Source organism: Agelaius phoeniceus, chromosome 1 (genome assembly GCF_051311805.1).
Source record: "Agelaius phoeniceus isolate bAgePho1 chromosome 1, bAgePho1.hap1, whole genome shotgun sequence".
In the NCBI taxonomy this organism is placed as follows: Eukaryota; Metazoa; Chordata; class Aves; order Passeriformes; family Icteridae; genus Agelaius; species Agelaius phoeniceus.
In genome coordinates this window covers 375,910-392,282 of record NC_135265.1, presented here as the reverse complement: position 1 = coordinate 392,282, position 16,373 = coordinate 375,910, and the positions used below count along the sequence as shown (strand labels likewise).

The 16,373-nt window shown below is 59.2% G+C and overlaps 2 protein-coding genes across 20 annotated transcripts in view; one reads left to right on the top strand and one right to left on the bottom strand.

The window, feature by feature from the left end:
* The first annotated feature begins 5,354 nt into the window (after positions 1 to 5,354).
* Positions 5,355 to 10,915, top strand: AOC1 (amine oxidase copper containing 1). Its single transcript, XM_077178192.1, has 5 exons — positions 5,355 to 5,833; positions 6,563 to 8,106; positions 8,814 to 9,102; positions 9,734 to 9,866; positions 10,013 to 10,915. The coding sequence occupies exons 1-5, from the start codon at positions 5,814 to 5,816 to the stop codon at positions 10,289 to 10,291; spliced, it is 2,265 nt and encodes a 754-aa protein (XP_077034307.1). The 5' UTR covers positions 5,355 to 5,813; the 3' UTR covers positions 10,292 to 10,915.
* Positions 10,916 to 11,028: 113 nt separating this feature from the next.
* Positions 11,029 to 16,373, bottom strand: part of KCNH2 (potassium voltage-gated channel subfamily H member 2) — a 28,507-nt gene continuing 23,162 nt past the window's right edge. The window contains exons 10-17 of one of the 19 annotated variants that reach the window (XR_013182175.1): positions 15,756 to 15,949; positions 15,089 to 15,188; positions 14,763 to 15,008; positions 14,034 to 14,211; positions 13,531 to 13,693; positions 12,135 to 13,074; positions 12,049 to 12,104; positions 11,029 to 12,012 (exon numbers count right to left, since the gene is read on the bottom strand). Coding sequence is in view for 1 of the 19 variants with exons in the window: in XM_077177398.1 (XP_077033513.1) it covers positions 12,913 to 13,074; positions 13,531 to 13,693; positions 14,034 to 14,211; positions 14,763 to 15,008; positions 15,089 to 15,188; positions 15,756 to 15,949 (1,043 nt within the window). In the remaining 18 variants the exon portion in view is untranslated. Of the gene's footprint in view, positions 13,075 to 13,530; positions 13,694 to 14,033; positions 14,212 to 14,762; positions 15,009 to 15,088; positions 15,189 to 15,755; positions 15,950 to 16,373 lie in introns of all 19 variants that reach the window. The other 18 variants (XR_013182181.1, XR_013182172.1, XR_013182170.1 and 15 more) reach the window with 18 other exon arrangements.

Here is a 16,373-nt window from a genome sequence, read left to right as displayed (position 1 = left end):
ACACCCCATACACCCCATACACCCCACACACCCCATACACCCCACACGCCCCACACACCCCACGCACCCCATACACCCCATACACCCCATACACCCCACACACCCCATACACCCCATACACCCCATACACCCCACACACCCCATACACCCCATACACCCATACACCCCATACACCCCACACACCCCATACACCCCACAACGCCCCCTACACCCCATACACCCCACACACCCCATATACCCCACACACCCCACACACCCCACACACCCCACACACCCCACACACCCCATACATCCCACACACCCCACACACCCCACACACCCCACACACCCCACACACCCCACACACCCCATACACCCCATACACCCCACACACCCCACACACCCCACACACCCCATACACCCCACACACCCCACACACCCCATACACCCCACACACCCCACACACCCCATACACCCCACACACCCCACACACCCCATACACCCCACACACCCCATACACCCCACACACCCCACACACCCCACACACCCCATACACCCCACACACCCCACACACCCCCTACACCCCATACACCCCACACACCCCACACACCCCACACACCCCATACACCCCACACACCCCACACACCCCCTACACCCCATACACCCCACACACCCCACACACCCCACACACCCCATCCAATGCCCAGCTCTGTGTGGGGTGTGCAGGGACATCCCTGAGCACAAACCCACCCACACCAACCCGTGCCAAACGTGATCGATTTGACACAAACCCCAGGGATCCCTTTGGCCAAAGGACACACAGCGGGTTTTATCTGAGTATTTAATGGGTACTGAAATACGTATATTTCACCATGTTTAATACATGTATTTAATGGGTATTTTAATACATATATTTAATGGGTATTTTAATACATAGGTTTAATTGTATTTAGTACTTTACTTAATGAGCATTTTAATGCACATATTTAACCGTGTTTAATATGTGTATTTAACGTGTATTTTAATATGTATATTTAACTGTGTTTAATAGAACTATTTAACATATATTTTAATATGTATATTTAACTGTGTTTAATATGTGTATATAAGGTGATTTTAATACATATATTTAACCATGTTTAATATGTGCTGTGCATTGTAGGCATAGCCCGGATGGGGTTCAGAACTCACTCTAGTGATGGTGAATCAGGTCTGTCTGTAAATGAATTCTTTATTAAACAGACAGGAAATCACGGATGGAAGATGTTAATCACAAACCCTCCCCAGTACAAATCTGAAGAAGTGCCAGTGGATCATAGCACAGCACAAACTCTGCAGAAATGGAGGGGCCTGTGTTAAAGCTGGCAAAGGGATCAGCAGCGATTGGGGAGCAGCTCAAATAGAGCTGCCCATGGACATGGGGAGGGGCTCAGGTTCCTTCACTCTCGAATTTCTTCACATATATATATATATATATATATATATATATATATATATATATATATATTTCATATAACTTCAACTAATTTTATTTATGTACTTATATATTTCTATATTTATATTCCATATAACATAACATAATTTTATTTAGATATTTGTATATTTATATATTAGATATTTGTATATTTATATTTGTATATAGATGTATATATCTACATAAAATACATTTATATATTTAAATATATTTATATTTATGATCCTATATATTTTCATGTGTATATTGACATGTTTATATATACTATTACTTAACATATATTTTATTTATATATGTATGCATATTTGTATATTTATATATTTATATAAATGTATATATATTTATAAAATTACATTTATATATTCATATTTATATATTTGTATACATTTATATATTTCTTTATGTCTATATTTATATTCTGTATAAATTAACATAACTTTATTTATATATTTATATATATTTATATATAAATACATGAATATATTTAAATATATTTATGACTGTATATTTTATATATGAATATTTATATATTATATATTTCTATATTTATATATAATATAACTTAACATATTATTAATATATTTTTATATATTTGTATGTTTATATATTTGTATAAATGTATATATTTATATTAAAATACATTTTTCTATTTAGAAATATTTTTATTATTTATTTTAAGAAATACAAATATATACAAATATCATATTACTTAAAATAATTTTAAAATATATTTATGTATATTTGTATATTTGTATTTTTATATATTTATATAGATGTATATATGTGTATATAAATCCATTTATATATTTATATATTTACTTATATTTCTATATATTTGTATTTATATATTTATATATTTATAGATGGTATTTCTATATTTATAAATGGATGTATATATTAAGAAACTTTTTTATATATTTATCTATGGTATGGTGGGCGGTGGTCCAAGTACAATTTATTTTTCATTTTTTATTTTATATATCTTACTTTATAATTTACTTATTTTATTTTATTTTATTTTATTTTATTTTATTTTATTTTATTTTTAAAATAAATTATTAATCCCGGGGTTTTTATTGCATCAAAAGTTCTCATCTCAATTTTTTTGTTGTTTACCAAAAAACTTATCTCTTTTTTTCTCTTTTAAAATCACTTGTCCCATTTTTTTGGCCTTTGGAAATACTTTTTCTGGGGTTCTTTGTTTTGTTTTGTTTATTTGTTTTTTGATGATGTTGACTATTATCACTTATCCCATTATTTTGGGGGCTTTAAAACCATTTATCCCAATTTTTTTGGCTTTAAAAATCATTTATCTCGGTGGGTTTTTGGATTATTTTGAGGGGTGTCGGGTTGGGTTTGGTTTGGTTCTGTTTTGCTTTTAAAATCACTCATCCTCTTCTCTGATATTTTAAAAGCCACTTAAGGGCCTATCCTGGGGGTTTTTTTTGCATTTAAACCCACTCATTCTGTTTTTGAGGAGTTTTAAACTCAGCTATCCCAAGCTGGGAGCTTTAAAACCACTTATCAATTTTTTAGCTTTTGAAATAACTTATCCCCTTTTCTGAGGGGCTTTAAAACCCTTTAATCCCATTTTTGAGGCTCTCCATACCCCTTAACCCGATTTTTGAGGCTTCAGAACTGCTCGTCCTGGCTTTGGGGGCCTTTTAGAACAAATAATCCCTGATTTTGTTGCTTTTTCTATCACTTACATTGTTTTGTTTTTTTTGCTTTTTAAAACTCTCCTCCCAATTCAAAGCTTTCAAAGCCCCTTGAACCACTTATGCTTTTTTTGTGTGTGTGGTTTTTTGTTTGGTTTGGTTTTGGGTTTGGTTTTGTTTTTCCTTTAAAGCCACTTATTCTGGGGTTTTTTTGAATCTTTTGTGACTGCTCATACCCTTTATTAAAAAGCTTTGCTTTTAAAACGAGTTATTCCATTTTTGGGGAGCTCTCAGCAGCAATTGTCCCTCGGGTTTGGCTTCAGGAGTGACTTATTCAGCCTTGAGGGGAACTTTTCCCAGTTCTGGGCCTTTTGGAGCCACTCTTCCCAGTTTTGTGCCTTTGAATTCACTTTTTGGCTTTTAAAATTATTTATTCTTTTTTTAGGGGTGTGTGTCTGTGTTAAACCACTTACCCCATTTTGCAGGGCTTTTAAACCACACGTTCCTTTTTTTCTATTTTTGGCTTTAAAAGCACTTATTATTTACTTTCTCTTTTTCTTTCCTTTCTCCTCTCCTTTCCCCAGTTTTAGGGGCCTTTCCCCATTTTGGAGGCTTTTACATTTTTTGGCTTTTAAACTTGCCCATCCTGAAGGGGTTTTTTTGCTTTTAAAATAATTTATATTTTTCCCTTCACTTTTAAAATAATTTTTCCCATTTTTGAGACTTTCAAAGCCAAATATGCTTTTTTTGGTTAGTTTTATAAATAATATATCCTAGGATTTTTTTTTTGCTTTAAAACCACTTATCTCAATTTTTGGGGTTTCATAAACCAATTACCTCTTATCTTCTCTTTTTTTTTCCTTTTTTTTTAATGACTTGTTGCTTTTGTTCTTTTGGCTTTAAAAAACACATGCCCTGTATTGTTTTTTTTTTCCCTCCATGCTTTTAAAAGCACTTAAACTGCAATGTTTGTGAGGGTTCCCAGGACGAGGTGAGAGAGAAGAATTTGACTCCATGTTTTCAAAAAATTGATTTATTATTCTATGTACTTATATTATATTTAAAAAATACTATATTAAAACTATACTTTAAAAAATACATCAAAAAACTTAACAAGAATGAATAATAAAACCCCATAACTGACTCAGAGAGTCTGACACAGCTGGCAGTAATTGGCTATTAAAAAACCCAATTCACATAAAATGAATCAAACACACATCTGGTAATAAACCATCTCCAACGCACGTTCCAAAGCAGCAAACACAGGACCAACAATCAAATAATTCTTGTTTTCATTCCTCTCTGAGGCTTCTCAGCTTCCCAAGAAAAAAAATTTAGATTAAAAAAAAACTTTCAGAAAATATCATAATAACATCATACCATTATTTCGAGGCTTCAAAACATTTTATTCTCCCCTTTTTTTGCCTTTAAAAATGACTTATCCTAGTGGCTTTTTAAAAACGGCTTCTCAAACCACTTGTCCTATTTTTTGGGGCTTTAAAATCCATTTATCCTGGGTTTTGGGGCCTTTGAAACCACTCAGGCCATTTTTTGTGGTTTTTGAAAACCTCTTATCCCACTTTTTTTTTTTTTTTTTGCGGCTTCAAAACCCACTTGTCTTTTTTTTTCCTTTCTTTCTTTTTTTTTTTTTTTTTTTTCCCCTTTTAAAACCACTCACCACAACTTTGGGGCTTTTAAACCCTTATCCCTTTTCCGCGGGCATTTAAAATCACTTCCCTTTTTTTTTTCCTATTTAAAAATGACTTATCTTGGGATTTTTTGGTGATTTAAAGCCACGCTCACCCCAGTTTTGGGGCTTTTTCAACCACTCGCCCCATTTCCAGGGCATTCTAAAATCGCTTACCCCATTCTTTGCATATAAAATTTCTTATGCTGGGTTTTTTTGGCTGTTAAAACCACCCATCCCACTCCGGGGATATTGAAAACCCTGAAACCCATTTCTGGGGCTTTTCAGAGGCTTTTCCTGGGGTTTCATTTGTTTTTAAAACCACTTCGCTTTTTTTTTTTTTCCTTTGGCTTTTAAAATCCCTTATCCCATTTTATTTTGCTTTTTAAACCACTTCCCCCGGAATTTTGGGTTGGTTCAAGCCACCGACGCCCTCTTTTGTGCCTTTTTCACCCAATTTTCCCCTTTTGGGGTTTTTAACCCCTTCATCCCGGGTCCGGGAGGGAGGGGCCGAGGATGCGTTGCCATGGGAACGGGATGCAGCCGTGGAGTTTTGGGGGGGGGTCAAAGACCCCTTTCCACGCGGATTCTGGGGGTCGGCGCCCCGTTTCCATGGCAACGGGAGGGCCGGGGACGCGTTGCCATGGGGACGGGATGCGGCCGTGGGATGGAGGGCCCCGAGCCCGCTTCCGTGTGGATTTTTTGGGGTGGGGGGGAGTCGGGGGCGCTGTTGGGAGCCCGAGGGGCTCGGGGGGGCCCGGAGCGCCCCCAGCCCGCCCCGCGCCCCCGCAGCTCCGGGCGGCCGCGGCTCCCCTGGGATCTCCGGGCTCTCCTCTCGCCAAATCCCCGGAATTTGATCGCTCGGAGCGCCCCCGGCGCGGGGGGGGGGACAACGACCGGGCGGCCCCGGTGATCATTAACCCGCGGGGGGGCGGGGGGCGGTACCGGGGCAGTACCGGGATCGGTACCGGGATCGGTACCGGGGGTCCCTCCCCCGCCCCCCCGCGTGGGCGCGATGCAGCGGAGACAGCGAAGGTGCGGACTGGGGGTGCGGGGGGCAGCCCGGGGGGGCAGCCCGGGGGGGCAGCCCGGGGGGGCAGCGGGGACAGCGGGGACACGGCCCTGCCGGTGGCCTTGACCCCGGGCCGGCTCGGGGGGCGGGGAGGGGGCGGGGAGGGGAGGGGGGGGTCAGTGCCCCGGGGGGGCAGGGGGGGGTCAGAGCCCCAGGGCCGGGCACAGAGCGGCAGCGCTGCTCGGATGGGGCGGCAGAGCCAGCGCGGGTGAGTGGGGGCGTGGGGGGCTCCCTGCGGTGGGGGGGGGCACCCGGGGGCCCCGACATTGGGGGGTCCCCAGGCCCACCCAGGGGGTTCAGCAGCTGCACTGCCAGAGGGGTTTGGGGGTGCTGAGGGGCTCCGGGCTGCGGGGAGGGTTTTGAGGTCACCCCATGGTGCCCCCAGTTTTTCGGGGTTCACCCCACGGTGTCCCCAGTTTTTCGGGGGTCACCCCATGGTGTCCCCATTTCCCCCGGGGACATCCATGGTGTCTCTGGTTTCACTGGGGGTCAGCCCAGGGTCCGCCTGGTTTTTCTGGGCGCTCTGCTCCTCCCCGTGGTGGTTTCAGTTGTGCCGGGGGTCCTGCCTTGGTCCCCCTCGGTTTTCCGTGGTCACCGCAGCTTGGCCGGGATCGTGGCACTGCTGGAGCGGGGGGTGCCCCGCTGAGCCCCATCCCCTCCCGGGGCTGACCCCCTGTCCCCGTGTCCCCCAGGATGTGGCAGCTGGGGCTCCCCTGGGCGCTGGCCCTGCTGCTCACCGCGGCCAGCTCCAGCCCCTCGGCGGAGCCCGCGGACCCCGCGTCCATCTTCGCCGACCTGTCCCCGGCGGAGCTGCGGGCCGTGCGGGCCTTCCTGATGGAGCGGCCGGAGCTGGGGCTGTCCCCGAGCCGGGGGGGCCCCCTGGCCAAGAACTCGCTGTTCCTGGTGGAGCTGCTGCCGCCCAAGAAGCGCTCGGCGCTGCGGTTCCTGGAGCACGGCGGGGCGCGCCCGCGCCGCGAGGCTCGGGCCGTCATCTTCTTCGGGGCGCAGGCGGAGCCCAACATCACCGAGCTGGCCGTGGGGCCGCTGCCGCGCCCCAGCTCCTACCGGCCCCTGCCCTTCAAGGGCGGCCGCGCCGTGCCCTTCTGGGCGCGCCCCATGACCCGGCTGGAGTACGAGCTGCTGCACGAGGCGCTGGTGGCCGCCCTGGCCCCGCTGGAGCCGCTGCTGCGCGAAGCCACCGGCTTCGGCTTCCAGAACTGCTCGGAGCGCTGCCTGACCTTCTCGGACATCGCCCCGCGCGGGCTGGGCCCCGGCGAGCGCCGCACGTGGCTGGTGATCCAGCGCTTCGTGGAGGGCTTCTTCCTGCACCCCGCGGGGCTGGAGGTGCTGCTGGACCACCGGGACCCCGACCCGCGGCGCTGGGCCGTGCTGCGGCTCTGGTACAACGGGCGCTACTTCGGCAGCGTGCGGGAGCTGGCCGAGAGCCACGCGCGGGGCGCGCTGCCCCTGGCCCGCCTGCCCGAGCCCCCCGCCCGCCAGCTCTTCTCCAGCTACGAGCCCCGCGGGCGCTTCTCCAGCGGGACGCCCACCGAGGTGCACGGCGCCAAGGTGTGCGAGCCGCAGGGCCGGCGCTACCGCCTGCGCGGGAACCGGCTGGAGTACGGCGGCTGGAGCCTGGCCTTCCGCCTGCGCTCCTCGGCCGGCCTGCAGCTCTTCGACGTGCGCTTCGACGGCGAGCGGGTGGCCTACGAGCTGAGCGTGCAGGAGGCCATCGCCTTCTACGGCGGCCACTCGCCCGCCGCCATGCAGACCAAGTACATGGACGCGGGCTGGGCCATGGGCGCCTCCAGCTACGAGCTGGCCCGCGGCGTGGACTGCCCCGAGACCGCCGCCTTCCTGGACGCCCACCACCTCCTGGACGCCGACGGCCCCGTGCGCTTCCCCCGCGCCCTCTGCGTGTTCGAGCTGCCCACGGGCGTGCCCCTGCGCCGCCACTTCGACAGCGACTTCCAGGGCGGCTTCCACTTCTACGCGGGGCTGGAGGGGCGGGCGCTGGTGCTCAGGACCACCTCCACCGTCTACAACTACGACTACATCTGGGACTTCCTGCTCTACCCCAACGGCGTCCTGGAGACCAAGGTCCACGCCACCGGCTACATCCACGCCACCTTCTACACGCCCGAGGGCCGGCGCTACGGCAGCCGCGTGCACAGCCACCTCCTGGGCAACATCCACACGCACCTGGTGCACTACAAGGTGGACCTGGATGTCGCAGGTGAAGGCTCCCGACACCCCCTGGCTGTGGGGAGGGCGCTGGGAGAGAGGCTGGACCCACGGGGGGCTCCGGGGGCTCAGGTGCCTTGTTTCTGGAAGGGTGGCGTCACCCGGGCGTCACCCGCACCCTGAGATGGTGATCCCCTCCGTGGTGGCATCTCTGCGGGGTCACACCCCTCCGTGGTGGTGGGATCTCACAGCCCTGGTGACATCCGGGGCTCCAGCCCTCTATGGCATCTCTGCAGGGTCCCAGCCCCCCATGGGTGATGGCATCTGCCTGGGGTCCCAGCCCCTCATGGTGACATCTCTGTGCAATCCCAGTCCCCCAGGGTGATATTTTCCAGGCCACATCCACGGTAGCATCTCCTGGCATCTCAGTCCCCTGTGGTGGTGGTGGTGGTGGTGGCATCTCCAAGGTGTCCCCAGCCCCCTGTGGTGGTGGCATCTCCAAGGTGTCCCAGCTCTCCACGGTGGCATCTCCTCAAAGGCCCTCCTCTCCATGCTGGTGTACCAAACTGGCCCCAGCCCACCATGATGGCTTGGTTGTAGGGTCACAGACTTCCTTGGGGGTGGCATCCCAGCCCTCCATGCTGGCATCTCCATGAGGTCCCAGTCCACATTCATGGTGCCACCCCTGCGGTGTCCCACCCTCACCCTGGGGTGGGGCTGTGCCACCGTGTCCCCTCCACCGACGCGCGGTCCCCGCAGGCTCCGGGAACAGCTTCGAGACCATGGACATCCGCTTCGAGAACATCTCCAACCCCTGGAGCGCGGGGGCGCGCGTGGTGCAGCCCTGGCTGCACCGGGAGCCGCGGCGGCGGGAGCGCGAGGCCGCGCTGCCGCTGCACCGGCCCGCGCCGCGCTACCTGCTCTTCTCCAACCCGCGCCGGCGGAACCGCTGGGGCCACCGCCGCACCTTCCGCCTGCAGCTCAGCTCCCACGCCGGGCCCGTGCTGCCCCGCGGCTGGCAGGAGGAGCGCGGCATCACCTGGGCCAGGTGGGCACCGGGGGCGTCTGCAGGGAGGGATGGGGCTCCCGTGTCACCAGCGTGTCACCGGCGGGCGCACGGCGTCCTTGCCCTGGTCACGCCTCTCCCTGCTGGCACCTCCCCATGCTGCCCTGGAGCTGGAGTAGGTCCTTGGGAGCCGGGGAACCTCCAGAGCTGGGAGCTCCCCCTGGAGCTGGGGAAACCCCTTGGGAGCAGCAGAGGGGAGTTTGGGACACCCCGAGGCTGAGGGGGCTGTCGGAGCTGGAGCAGCCCTTGGGAGTTTGGGACACCCCGAGGCTGAGGGGGCTGTCAGAGCTGGGGAACCCCTGGAAGCTGAAGAGTCTTCAGGAGCTGTGAAACACCTTGGGAGATGAGGAAACCCTGGAAATGGGGACCCCCTCAAGATCTGGGGATCCTTCTGGGCTGGGAAATCCCTCGGGAGCTGGGGAGTCCCTCAGGGAACCTGGGGAATCCCCCTGGACTTGGGGAGCCCCTCAGGAGCTGAGGAGCGCACAAAGCTGGGGACCCCCACACCCTTGCCAGCCCTGTGTCCCCTGTGGGTGGCACAGGTGCAGGACCAGGGCAGGGTGGGACAGGAACCCCCCGCCCCCGGGCTGACCCCACCCCTCACCTGTGGCAGGTACCACCTGGCCGTGACACGGCGCCACGAGAGCGAGCCCAGCAGCAGCAGCATCTACACCCAGAACAACCCCTGGGACCCCCCGGTCACCTTCGAGAGCTTCATCCGCGACAACGAGACCATCGAGGACCAGGTGGCACACGGGGGACGCTGGGCACGCGCGGCTGGTGGCCGCTGGGGGGTTCCATCCCCAGACCGGGGCCATCTCTGGGGCTCCCCAGCTCCCGCGGGGGGAAGGGGGGTCCATGGTGCCACTGACACCGCGGTGTGTCCCCCCAGGACCTGGTGGCCTGGGTGACCGTGGGCTTCCTGCACGTGCCCCACGCCGAGGACATCCCCAACACGGCCACCCCCGGCAACGCCGTCGGCTTCTTCCTGCGCCCCTTCAACTTCTTCAGCGAGGACCCGTCGGTGGCGTCGCGGGCCCCGGTGATCGTGCGGCCCCTGGACCCCCCCGCCTGCTCCCGCCTGCAGATCCAGCGCTGGACCCCGGCCAGCCCCGGGCCCTGCGTGCACCCCGAGCCCTTCACCTACAACGGCACCTACCGCCAGGTGTGACGGGGACAGGGACAGGGGACACCGCTGGCGCCGGGCCGTGCGCCGCGGGACAGACGCAGCAGAGCCGGTGTCACCTCCCCGGCCCCGGCACCACGGGGACACGGTGCCACCGGGGCGTGGGACACGTCACACCGTGTCACACCCTGCCACGGGCCAGGCCCAGCACAGGCGGTGTCACCTCCTCTGACCCCGGCTCCGTGTGGCACCCCAGTGACACTGGGACACTGCGGTGGCGGATGTGTCACACTGTGCCACCTGTCAGGCTCAGTAAAGGCCATGCCAACCCTTCCACCACCATGTGGGTCACTGGTGCCACCAGGACACTGGCTGTGGGACATCACACAGTGTCACACACAGTGTCACACACAATGTCACACAGTGCCAGTAAAGGCAATGTCACCTCCTCTGTTGGCACTGGCACCACGAGGACTCTGGTGCCACCAGGACACCACGGCATGGCTCAGGTCACATTGTGACACACGGTACCACCTGTTGGGCTCAGTAAAGGTGATGCCACCCCTTCTGCCACCACACGGGACCCCAGTGTCACAGGGACACCACGGTGTGGGACATGTCACATGATGCCGTGTGCTGGGCTCAGTAAAGGCGATGTCACCTCCCCTGTCCCCGCGTCTCTGCCAGTGCTGTGGCCCAACCCGTCCCCAGTGCCACAGCCAATCACGGTGCCACCCGAGGCCATTGTCCCTCCCCCCAGCTCCCAGGAGGTGACACACACAGCCGGGGGTCTCTGTCTGGTTTATTGGGGGCACCTACGCGGGGGTGACATGCAGGGGTGACACGGGACAAACACAGCACACGCTACGGGACGGCCGGGCAGTGCAGCCCCCGGAGCCCTGCATCCCCTCTCTGTGCGGGGGTGACACTGCCGTGTGTCCCCTCTCTGTGCAGGGGTGACACTGCCGTGTGTCCCCTCGCTGTGCAGGGGTGACACTGCCGTGTGTCCCCTCGCTGTGCAGAGGTGACACTGCCGTGTGTCCCCTCGCTGTGCGGGGGTGACACTGCCGTGTGTCCCCTCTCTGTGCAGAGGTGACACTGCCGTGTGTCCCCTCCCTGTGCGGGGCTGACACTGCCGTGTGTCCCCCGGCTGTGAGGGGGTGACACTGCCGTGTGTCCCCCGGCTGTGAGGGGGTGACACTGCCGTGTGTCCCCCATTTGTGCGGGGCTGACACTGCCGTGTGTCCCCTCGCTGTGCGGGGGTGACACTGCCGTGTGTCCCCTCTCTGTGCAGGGGTGACACTGCCGTGTGTCCCCTCCCTGTGCGGGGGTGACACTGCCGTGTGTCCCCTCGCTGTGCGGGGGTGACACTGCCGTGTGTCCCCCGGCTGTGCGGGGGTGACACTGCCGTGTGTCCCCTCGCTGTGCAGAGGTGACACTGCCGTGTGTCCCCCGTTTGTGCGGGGTGGGGGGCTCGGGGACGCACGGCCCGGCCGGACGGGGGTGGGGGCACACGGAGGGTCCCGACCCTCCCTCAGCCGGGCCGTCCCTGGGGACACGGGGGGCACACACGGAGCCACCGGGCCCCGCAGCCACCGGGGGGGTCCCGGCGGGGACACACGGCGGGGACACGGCGGGGACACACACACACACACACACACACACACACACACACACAGACGGGGGGGAGCAACACACGTGTCCCAGCGCAGCGGGACCCCCCCGACACACACGTGACGTCCTGGGGACAGGACCCGGGGACACACCTGTGCACACCTGTGCACACACACACACACACACACCTGTGCACGCCTGTGCACACACACACACACCTGTGCACACCTGTGCACACACACACCTGTGCATGCCTGTACACACACACACACACACACACACACACCTGTGCACGCCTGTGCACACACACACCTGTGCACCCCCCCCCGCCGCCCCGGGGCTCGGGGAGCAGCACGAGGAGGAGGAGGAGGAGGAGGAAGAGCAGCACAGTCTGACAGTCCGGGCAGGGGCCCTGGGGTGAGGCGGGGTAACGGGGGGTCCCGGCGGCCCCGAGCTCCCCCGCGGGCCGCCGGCACCGAGGGCAGTGTCCGTGGGGCCGGAGCCCCGGCGGGCCAGGCCCGGGAAGGCTCTGGGGACCCCAGGGCTGGGGGCTCTGTGTCCCCACCCTCAGGGGTCCCAGGGCTCTGGGGACCCTGGGCTGGGGGCTCTGTGTCCCCCCATTCCGGGCTCAGGGGCCCCAGGGCTCTGCATGTCCCATGGCCTGGGCTCTGGGGGTCCCACATGCTGGGGACAGGGGTCCTGCAGCTCTGGGGGTCCCACGTGCCAGCCCCCAGGGCTCCCAGGGCTCCCAGGTGCCAGGGTGGGGGGCTCCGAGGACTCTGGGGGTCCCACCTTCCAGGGCTGGGGGTCCCAGGGCTCCAGGACTTGCAGGGTTCCGGGGGTCCCGGGCGGCGGCGTCCAGGGCCGAGGGCTCCGGGGCTCCCACACTCCGGGCTCGGGGGTCCCCCGTGCTGGGCTCTGGGGGTCGCGTGTCTCGCGCTCTGAGGGCCCCAGGGGTCCCACGTCCTGGGCTCCGAGGGCTGCGGGGGTCCCGCTTTCCGGGGTCGGGGGTCCCGTGGCTCCGGGGGTCCCGCCGCGCCCCGGCGCTCCCATTAGCTGCCGGGGTCGGAGCAGTGTCTCTGCAGCGGGGGGGTCCCCGGGGGGGTCCCCGCGGGCGGGGGCAGCGCCCCGGGCAGGGAGCGGCGCCGCGGGGGGGGCGGCTCCAGCAGCAGCACCACGTCCGGGGGGTCCGGGGCGCGCGGGGGGCGCGGGACCTGCGGAACCGGGCGGGGGGGGTCAGTGGGGGGGGGCACCGGCAACGGGGGGGGGGCCCGGGCTGCGCCCCCCATGATACCGACACCCCCCGGGGGCAGGGGGACACAGGGGCAGGCACAGGAGGGCGGTACCCCCAGTCCGGGGGCTCGGGGGTGACCCCAGCCCACGGTGCACAGCAAGAGAAGCGGTACCCCCAAACCAGGCACACTCCCAGTCCGGGGGGCTCGGGGGTGACCCCAGCCCACGGTGCACAGCAAGAGAAGCGGTACCCCCAAACCAGGCACACTCCCAGTCCGGGGGGCTCGGGGGTGACCCCAACCCACGGTGCACAGCAAGACAAAGTGATGCCCCCCAAACCAGGCACACTCCCAGTCCGGGGTCTCTGGGGTGACCCCTACCCCCAGAGTCGGGCAGTGGAACCCCCCAGCCCCGGCGCCCCCCCGGTCCCTCCTCACCTGAGCGAGCGGGCGGATGGGGGTGATGGGCAGGGTGGGGGGCAGCGGCCCCGGCGGGGGCTGGTGCGGGGAGGTCACGGCGCTGTAGGCGGGGGGCACCAGCACCTGGCGCTGCAGCAGGTGCACGATGGAGGAGATGTCCGAGCTCAGCCGGGACTCCAGCCTGCGGGGCAGCGGGGCCGCCGCGGGATCAGACGGGAGACCCCCAGCCCATCCCTCCCATAGCCCCCAGGACCCCCGGCACCCCCAGCCCATCCCTCCCATGGCCCCCCAGGACCCCCGGCACCCCCAGCCCATCCCTCCCATGGCCCCCCAGGACCCCCGGCACTGCCCCTGTCCCACCCCTCTCTCAGGTGACTCGGGGGGCTCAGCCTGACCTGGGGGTCTCCCCTTCCTTCTTTTCCTGCTCAGGGTTCTCCAGACCCCTTTGGCAATGGGGAGGCTCCCACGGGGTCCCACTGACCAGGGCCCCCCTCGGGTCCCACCCGACCCCCCAGATTTACCTGTTGAGCTGTTTCTGGAGCAGATCCAAGCGGGATTCCAGGTCGGAGCGCTGGCGGCGGGTCAGGGTCGGGGGGGGATTTGGGGGAGCCCCGTGGGAACAACGGGGGAGCTCCTGGTACTGGCGGCCTCGGGTGTCACCCCAAAAACTGAAGATGTTGGAGACCCCCGAGAAGGCGCCTGGAAAAGGAGGGGGGCGAATGGGTTTGGGGGGTGGGGAAATGAGGGGGGAGGTTTGGGGGATCCAGGAGCCTGGGGGAGGGAGAGCTGGGGCTTTTGGGGGGCTCCACAGCCTTAAACAGGGAGGGGAGGATTGGGACTCCCTGCCCAATCAGAGACCCCTATCCCCACCTGAGGGGGTGCAGGGGCCGTTGGGGGGGAGGGCTGAGAATGGGAGGGGGATCCAAGGTTTGGGGGGCAGCTCTGGAACCCTGAGTGAGGAGAGCAGGAGAGGGGAACCCCCGCCCCAGCCCAACTTTCACCTGGAGGGCTTCAGGGGTGCAGGGGCAGCGTGAGAGGGGGCTCAAGGCTGGGCAGCCAGGGCGTGCTGCAGTTTGGGGGGGTCTGCAGGACCCTGAGCACGGAGGGAAGGAATGGGGACTCCCCAGCCGCAGCTGAGCGGGGCGAGGGGAGCAGTGGACAGGGGACGGGGGCAGGGATGGGGACGGCAGCGCCAGGGTTTGGGGCGGCCTCTGAGCCCCGAGGCAGGAGGGGAGGGAGGCGGCACGCACCTGAGAGGGGGTTGCACATGTCGCTGCCCTCCCGCTCCTCGGGCTCGGGCGGCACCGGGGCGGCGCTGCGGAACGGGGACAGCGCGGTGGCGCCCGGGGGGGGCGCGGGGGGCTCCTCCTCGTCACTGGAGCCGCAGCTGGAGGGGCTGGGGGGGTCCCACTCGGCCGGGCCTCGGGGGGCTCCGGGCGCTTGGCCCCCGCCGCCGTCCCCCCGCAGCGCCCGGGACTCCCCGGGACTGGCGGCGTCTGCAGGGGACAGAGCGGGGTCAGGGCCGGGCCACGAGACCCTGGGGCCACCCCCGGGGGTCCCGGCCCCCGCCCCGCACCTTTCTCGGGGCGCCGGCGGAAGGAGAGCTTGCGGCGCCGCAGGCGGGAGAAGCCTCCGTCCAGCTCGTCGCTGCCCGGGGAGCCGGGGATCATGTTGGTCTGCGGGGGCACGGGGGCACCGTCGGGGCCGGCCGGACCCCTCCCCGAGCTCAGGACCCCCCGAGCCCCCAGCCCCTCACAGTTCGCTCAGCGCCCCCTCCCTTGCTCAGGAACCCCCACCCAAAATTGCACAGAATCCCCAAACCTGCTCAGGACCCCCCAGCCACCTGCTCAGGACCCCCCAACCTGCTCAGGACCCCCAACCTGCTCAGGACCCCCAAACCTGCTCAGGACCCCCCAACCTGCTCAGGACTCCCAGCCTGCTCAGGACCCCCAACCTGCTCAGGACTCCCAGCCTGCTCAGGACCCCCAGCCTCACTCGGGGCTCTCCCGGCTCGCTCAGAATCCCCCAAGACCTCTCGAAACCCCCCAACAACCTGCTCCGAACTCCCCCAACTCCCTCAAGACCCCCAGTTCGCTCAGGACCCCGCTCAGCTTGCTCTGAACCCCCTTATTGGTTCAGGACCACCCATTTCCAGGACCCCCCGGCTCACTCGGACCTCCCGGCTTGAGGGGAGGAGACCCCCCCGTTTTTTGGAACCCCAGCCCCCCCGGGCCCCCCCTCACGTCGCGCAGGTTGAAGGTGATCTCGAGGGTGCCCCAGAAGCGGTCGGAGAACTCGGGGTACATGTCGAGCACCTCGAGCAGGTCCTCGCGCAGGATCTTGTGCAGGTCGCAGTAGGTGAGAGCCCGCACGTCCGCCCGCGACTTCCCGGGCCGGGCGTGCAGGTGCAGCGGCTCCCCGAAGGTGTCGTTCTTACCTGGGGGGCACGGGGGGACCGGGGCTCAGCACTGCCCCCGCCACCCCGCGGCTCCCCAAGGGTCCTTCCGAGCTGGGGACACCCAGGGAGGGACCGAGGGGAACCCAAAGGGGTGACCCCAAAGCTGGGGGGGATCCGGGAGGGGCAGGAGGCACTCGGGGTGCCTGGGAGCCAGGGTGCGACTGGGGGGGACACTCAGGGTGTGCACAGGAATGGGGGGCACCGGGGGACAGAGGGGGCATTCTGGGCTTTGGGGGTTCCCCAAGAGGGGGGATCAGTCTGGGCTTTGGGGGGGGTCCCCAATACGCAGGGGTCAGTCTGGGCTTTGGGGGGTCCCCAAGAGGGGGGTCAGTCTGGGCTTTGGGGGGTCCCCAATAGGCAGGGGTCAGTCTGGGCTTTGGGGGTCCCCAGGAGATGGGGGGGT